Genomic DNA, 7,358 nt, shown 5'->3' on the forward strand with positions numbered 1-7,358 from the left:
ATCCTTTCTTTTCTTCCATATATTTATATATTCGCTCGCTTTCAACTTTAGTTTTTGTACTCCTCTAGCTACACCGCCACATGGCTACGCTACTGTACTGACTACACTGTACTCCACTAAATCCACTGAATCCACTATACTGAATGCACTATACTAGCTACCCTGTACTGAATGCATTGAATGCACTGTACTAAATCCACTAAATCCACTGAATCTATTGTACTAACTACACTGTATTGAATCCACTGTACTAAATCCACTGAATGCACTGTACTGACTACACTACACTGTTGCATTGCGAGTCTAGCGCATTGTTAACTTGTGGGTAGTAAATACGGGCTAAGGATTAAATGCTAAGGATTAAAAGCTAAAGCATGAAAATAAGGGTATTCCCAAAGAGTAGGGAATTAGGTACAGCTAGTAAGAATGACTTTATTCTGCCCGGACAGCCCGGTTGTACTCCCAAAAGCCTGGACTGTCCCTAAAACCCGCGAATTTAACCAGGAACACATTTCACTTCATACCTCGAAATCCCAGCCTAGATATCCACACTCTATCAAACGTTTCTTGCCAACTTGAGATGGGCCCCTCATGATACCCAACACTTTTTCCCCGCCACTTACGAAGCAGGGGAAAACACCACAGTAACCATGCTTTTTGTCGGTGCCGTCAAGCTGATTGTCCCATTCTTCGACAACACGGTGCCATTCATCGAGTACACACCGACATACGAATTGTCCGTGAACCACACCTGAGCATCTGTAACATTCATCCCCGTTACGCTAACATCGAACGGCGTAGCCGTGGCCCCATTATTAATGATCTGGACGCTGACGCTGCCATCAACGTTATGGAACGCGCTGTAAGACACAGTCGTCCCGACCTTGCTGGTGGCCGCAACTCGAAAAGCATCAGGCCGAACGTAACGGCTCCAATGTGCGTATGACCACAAATAGGATGTTGCTTGGACAGGACCTCCAAAGCCAGCGGAAATAAGTGAGCCAGATGCAGCATCAAAATTGACGCCCCACCAGTGCATGAAGGCTGTCAGGTTGGATTGTGCAACGCCCTCGTAGATCAAGTTGGCCCATGTCAAGCCTTCAGAGAGGTCGGAATTACCAGTTGAGTACCAGACGTCACTGTATACGCCCTTGAGCGCACAGCTAGAAAGATGGCAAGTCAGTATTTTCAACTACAGTATGTTTCGGAAGCAATGGTATAAGAGGAGCCACATATCAGAGCTGTTAGACGAGTATAGGGGAGGGAATGTTCTGGAAACAGAGAGAGAACAAGTTGATTGGATTAGGAGTGCCTACTATTCTGTTTGCCAGACTGGCAGAGAAGTGTTCAAAGGCCCATTTCCTACGCCGCTATACCAATGCGAACTGATACGAGACAGCATAGGCTCGACGCCAGCGGCAATGAGTTGCGCTGTCCATTCTACTGCGTAGGACCAGCCGATCGCATCACAGCAGACGATTCCAACATCTCCAAGCCCTGCAGCTTGAAGGGTTGGATATAAGACTTCAATGAAGCTTGCGGCTTGCGTCCCAGTCGAAAGCATGGAGGCGTAAGAGCCCCTGTGAGATGATGAGGCATCAGCGTCCATACTCATGCAAGTCAGGGGAGGAAGAGAGAAGTGTTGCATACGTATATTCGGGCTCGTTGAGGAAACCGACTTCCGTTACGTTGATCCCCTCAGACCTATAATCAAAGAGATACTGGACTATGAGGTTTGCGTATGCCTGCCGCCAATCACCTGTCTTACATGTCTCGCTTGTCACACCGCAGAGATAACCCCCCTCATCTTCGTTGTCGTTGGTCTTCATAAACGCCGGCGCGCTCCACGAGTCGGCATAGAAGCGATTGACCCCGTACTTTAGCGCTTGTTGCGAGAGCCAAACCTGGCCTTGATCGCTACCGTCCCATCCGTATGTGGCATTGTCAGTGGCGTTCCCTGGACTCTTGGGCTCAATAATATCGACACTGATACCATTGCGGAGTATGGTCAGACCAGCGCCGGTGGTGACGTTGAAGAGAAGGTCCAGCGTCTGCTTCTGCTGATCGGCGGGCAGCGTCTGAATTGTTGAGGCGGTACCGAAGTACTGTGAAAATCCAAAGCCATCCATCTTCTGGTAGCGTGTCGATAGATCGACTGTGATGGCATTGACAGTGGATGCCCTACTCGACTTGAGCCCGAGACTGGGGAGCCAGCTCGGCACAGCGACGCTGGACTTGGCCACAAGGAACAGAAGAGGAATTGAGCGCCGCATGACTCTCGTGTCGTTGAATTAAAGGTCACAGGTGAGTGCCTTGTGATTTGAATATTGAAAGTAGAAGCTACAGTTATCTTCGTACAGCTTACTATATTATATACTAAACTTGGCCAAGATTCAAGCAGCTATGACATCAAAGTTGTGGTTTTGTACTTGCCTTCATTTCTGCTTAGTATTCGGTGTACTTACCGCTCATCCGGTTTCCTTGTCTTTACATCAACTGAAATCAACAAGTAAGCTGCTACTACTGTAGATCTTCTAGGAAAACATTCAAAAAGCGGAATACGCAAGCAGTTAGAAGAGCAGACGGGTAGACGTCACGATGTGGATATCGAGCTTTATCGACGTTGACATGTCCAATCAGATGCAACCGCTTGATCAGATGCGGTGACTTTGTATTCACCGTGCTGAATTTAGATGCTAGGAAATCTTTCTCAAACCTACTAGTCGGCTTGGTCGCCGATGAGCCGCCCCCCTATCTTAGTGCTTTCTCCTCTCGCTTAATGGGCCCCTTGCTCCGAACCAGCACCGGGTAAAGCCAAGGTACTTAGCCTCATTCCTCTTTCACTCTATTTAAATAAAATGCATGTCTAGATATCTATTCTTGAATCATCCTGCGTCCGAGAGTTTTTGTCATCTTCGCAGGACTTATCTTACACTTGTTATTGAAGGCAGCGAACCGACCTTCTATCCTTCCTTCCTTTAACCCAATCGAGACAAAAAAGACTTCTGGAGCTCTCGTATTCTAGCATTTTAGGTTTCAAACATGGGATGACTGCGACTTTCTTTCTTAATCTCTGATTAAAATTACAATCACGCAAAGTCTTTCAGTCTTGCTTTCAACAAAATCATAGCTGTCAAGCTCATTTCCGAGTTCAAGGGACCGTTTGGATCCCGCACGAGCCTGAACTGTTGAGTCGCAACCTGAGTAAGTAGTACACTTAGAAACTCTAAGTCTTCTGCAGGCCTGGGAAATTTTTTGATGTCATAAACCAATTCTGTATTCTCCTGATATTCGTCCTGCATGCTTGGGTCTCTGCTGGACAATTGAAGCAGAGGAAAGTACCTGTTTTCATAGACGAGGGACGTACGATTTTACCCTACGCCTCATTGAAACGATCCCAGCGTGTTTCTTAAGCTGTTCCGTGGCCGAAGCTGAGCCCAATGACTTATACAGAAGTCCTTCCACAGGCCAACAGCAGTTATAATCTTTGTACCCATTGGTCGGGCTTTATATTGATCTACTTATACCTAAATTGGAATGTGAAATGCTCACATCCTCGCACTTCAATTATGATTATTGTAGAAAGTCACCATTGCCTCAGCCGTTTTCTCGGGCGCTTCTTCGGCAACGAAATGTCCAACGCCATCTCCCAGACCTTTCATCTCCAGATTCCCCTTCCCCATCCACTCTTTCCAAATTTCAACGCTACCCCTACTTGCCAGAAATGACGAAGAATACAGAAGTAAAACATCAGAATCAAGTTTCCTGCCTTCCCTCCTATAGATAAGTCAGTATATACTCGTGTAAGAAAGATCTAGGAGCCAAAGAGTTATTTGAAGAGTTGAAACAAACGTTCTTCAGCAAGCACTTTCTGAAGAGGATTTCAAGGTCCTCAGCCCTAAGGATGGATACAAAACAAGCCCAGAATTTAACATACTGGTCGTCCTCGTGCTGTTTGACTTCTTCCTCAGCACTAGCACGATAGTCATCACAAGTTGCCCGAATGACATGCTCGTATTTGAAGGCGTCCGCATAGACTCTTTCCGCATCATTCTCCTTCAAACGTCTCAATCCGACCTCGTTCTTCCCATGCCAACGAGAAAAATTCGTACGCATGTACTTGTCTCCTCCGAATGCCAAAATCATTGCTGTGGCAAGCTCGACATTCGGAAGAAATGACCAGTGGTAACAACTCACGGTTGCCTGGGGCTCGGCGAGCTTTTGCCATTGCGCGGTGCCCGGAGTTATATCGAGGAGGATGGACCCCCTGATAGCGAAGTGGGTGTCACTTGCGGCATCTATCGACAAACGTTGGCAAACTCGAGCGCCACGGTCGTGGCCAGCGAGGATGATGGGATGAGAATCGCTGGCACTAGGGAGCAGCGAGTAGAGCATTGAAAGGATGGCGTTTCCGACGTTACGCTTGGAGTGCGGGCTGGAAAGGGGCGAAGATCTGCCATAGCCTGGAAGGTCTGGGAGGAATATGGGGATGTCCTCTGGAAGGAGAGGAATTATCTGGACTTGGTGAGTATACGACTTAATCTCCGTGTTTAGTTACTGACATGTCTCCACCTAATTACGACTTGTCAGGCTGAAACGCTAAGAGCTACCATCTTCTCACGATAACAAAAGAGCAATGCTAGGTAAAACTTACATAAAATTTCTATTCTAGTGTTAGTTAGTGTCGAAAGACAACTGGTGTATTTTGAGAGCCTTACGTTTGGGGATAGCCATGGAGCATTACTAGAATCGGCGTGTCGGCTTTGACATCTTTGAGACCTCGCTGGTAGTAGAAAATCTTGTCCGCAATCACTGTGTTGAAATTCGACTCCAACCCTAAGCTTGTCATATACTCCACGTCACTAGAAGAAGCTGTAATGCAACGTGTATCCCAAAGGGAGTCCATAACTAGTGTATAATTGTGATCAGAAGGATATCTGAGCTACGTGATGGATGTGTTCTGTTTATGTTGAGTGGGAAACTATCTCGCGGCAAGGATATATATATATGTATACCACCATACAGTGGATCTAACGGCCGGATTCCATTTCGAGGGCGTGCAATTGCAGATCCATCATGTGGATGAGAGTTCATGGTTCATGGTGCACCAAAAAGGCGTCGCTTTGTAATACACAGGGCTCGATATGCTATTGGCTAGTGGTCATTTATGTGGTCGTCAAAGAATCAGCCCTGCAGCATTAGAGATGACAATAGGGCGTGATGCACGGTCCACGGCGGTGTGGAAGCGGAAAACAAACAACGTTTAAGGGAAATTTATTTATATAAAAAAAAGAATTTCAAAGTTTAAAACTAAACTTACGAACCTTTTGATTTACGAACTTACTAAACGCTGCTTTTGCGTGCGGTGTCTAAGGCCGGTAGTCGCTCAGCAGCCTTGTTGCTGCCTTGCGCTAAGGCCAACGGCATTCATACACTTGTTTGTTCCTTCGACAAGCATTCTGAATATACATAAACATACTCTTCGCAACGCTTCCTTGTCACTCGATCGGCCGTTCGGGAGGATTGGCCTTCAATCACTGAGAACTAGCCGACGGTCACTCACTGCCAGACTCTGTCTGACATACTCCAGCTTGAACAGCACGAGACAACATGGCGGCGACAGCCACCTCGATCCGCTCCAGCTGCCACTGCGGCGCCATCACAGTCACAGTTCCCCGACTCCCCGAGTACATCAACGTATGCCAATGCACGATTTGTAGACGCTACGGCGCCGCTTGGGGCTACGTAGGTCCACGTGATGGCGGTGTTTTGATACCTTACCTGTTGATGCTGATTTTACTCAGTACCATCCCGACGAAGTAAAGATCGAAACGAAGCCGAACGCAGTGACCAAGCAGTATGTCTGGGGCGATGGAGACCTGTCTTTCAACTTCTGTGATAACTGCGGTTGCGTGTAAGTCGAGCAATTTCTGCTCCCCACATCGAAGACTGATGTTATGTACGGTAGATGCTATTGGTGGCCCATCCAACCTCCGCCTACTGACGGAGGAGAATACCAAATGGGGCTCAACACAAACAATGTCAATCCCGAGCTCCTGAGGTTCGTGGATCGAAAGTTTGAGTATTCGGTTTTGATGAGCCCGCTGCGGTCGAAGGACACCGCGCATCCTGATGATCCGGCCAAGTATTGAACACCGCCTTGAACCAGTGCAATAAGTAAATACTTTATAGCTTAACCCACGATACTTTTTCTCCGTATATTTAAACGAATATCTGAATAATTGCTTCATCGTTCTGCGTTTATAATAATCGTTAATATTTATTTCGCAAAATTAAAAATTATTAAAAATTATAAAATTTTATTAATAATATTATTTTATAAAAAAATTTCTCGATAATTTAATATTATATCGAAATATATTAAATAATTTATAATATTATTATTAAAATATAAATTATGTTACGGACCACCTGGATCGCCTGGCTAATCGCCTGTCACCTGACCTAATCGCCTGCCTAATCGCCCGCGACAAAGGTCAGGCCGGGAATGGTGGCGTTCCCTAGCTTTAAGCCTATTGGGGCTTAGCTCCTCACATGACATCCCTTTCCCCTGGCATATATATATCTAGATCTTCTCCTCTTTCATTCCCCTTCTCTTCTTTACCTTTAGATTCTAAGAGATAGCCGAATCGATACTTCGTCTACGTACTAAGCTTCCCACCGTGCTGTCACATTATCTAAAGGTCACCAAACCCCTCCTGCCTGGGAAGGCACTCCAAAGAATATCCCACCAGCAGAGGCCCGCTACAGCCTTCAGAACAGTAGGCACCTACGGCACGTACGGCCGGAGAATAGTACCCCAAGAGTATATCCTCATATTTTACTTATTATCGTTCGACAAGCTTTACTTTCCCTTTTACCAAACTATAGATACCGATCCACTTATTAGGACCACTTCGCGCTCTCGAGCCAGGAAGTCGGCCAAAGGAAAAGAAAAGGCCCCCGTCGACATTATTTCTACGGACGAAGACGCTCAAACGGTTACCGTTGATACAACGTTGTACGAAGACCAGCCAACAGTTCGACTCCCTACGCAGAGTCCTACTAGGAGTCATGACACCATACTCCAACATTCGGCCCAGCGGGACCATTCGACTTCTTCGTTCCACAGCACCGCTTCGAATAGTGCTGCAACTATCCGCCCGTCCATCGAGACGGAAGACCAACGTAACGTTCGATTCGGCGTTACTCAGCCAGACCCCTCAGGCGAACCAGCCCTCATTCCAGAGGATGACCCAGAGTTCGTACGAGAAGTTGCACTCCTTCGACAAGCTCTAGGAAGGGCTAGGACAAATCGTCCGGAGATTACAAGACTTGGATCTGGTTTCAGAACTAAG

General features: G+C 46.7%; 3 protein-coding genes across 3 annotated transcripts; 1 reads left to right on the forward strand and 2 right to left on the reverse strand.

Annotated features, from left to right (window-relative positions):
* Positions 1-338: 338 nt before the first annotated feature.
* On the reverse strand, positions 339-2,273 carry LY89DRAFT_711755 (glycoside hydrolase; the record flags this gene model as incomplete). The annotated part of the gene is made up of 4 exons (XM_018217927.1): positions 339-1,163; positions 1,317-1,580; positions 1,651-2,181; positions 2,236-2,273. The coding sequence occupies 4 exons, from the start codon at positions 2,271-2,273 to the stop codon at positions 620-622; spliced, it is 1,377 nt and encodes a 458-aa protein (XP_018062735.1). The 3' UTR covers positions 339-619.
* A 1,229-nt stretch (positions 2,274-3,502) lies between these two features.
* Positions 3,503-4,960, reverse strand: LY89DRAFT_630275 (putative Fluoroacetate dehalogenase). The gene is made up of 5 exons (XM_018211233.1): positions 4,719-4,960; positions 4,655-4,663; positions 4,563-4,572; positions 3,938-4,515; positions 3,503-3,777 (listed from the first exon to the last, which is right to left on the reverse strand). The coding sequence occupies exons 1-5, from the start codon at positions 4,904-4,906 to the stop codon at positions 3,564-3,566; spliced, it is 999 nt and encodes a 332-aa protein (XP_018062736.1). The 5' UTR covers positions 4,907-4,960; the 3' UTR covers positions 3,503-3,563.
* A 342-nt stretch (positions 4,961-5,302) lies between these two features.
* LY89DRAFT_691231 (uncharacterized protein) lies at positions 5,303-6,239 on the forward strand. The gene is made up of 3 exons (XM_018216258.1): positions 5,303-5,745; positions 5,805-5,914; positions 5,969-6,239. The coding sequence occupies exons 1-3, from the start codon at positions 5,611-5,613 to the stop codon at positions 6,150-6,152; spliced, it is 429 nt and encodes a 142-aa protein (XP_018062737.1). The 5' UTR covers positions 5,303-5,610; the 3' UTR covers positions 6,153-6,239.
* Positions 6,240-7,358: the final 1,119 nt, after the last annotated feature.

The sequence above is a fragment of the Mollisia scopiformis genome, assembly GCF_001500285.1.
Source record: "Mollisia scopiformis unplaced genomic scaffold LY89scaffold_33, whole genome shotgun sequence".
NCBI classification, from domain to species: Eukaryota; Fungi; Ascomycota; class Leotiomycetes; order Helotiales; family Mollisiaceae; genus Mollisia; species Mollisia scopiformis.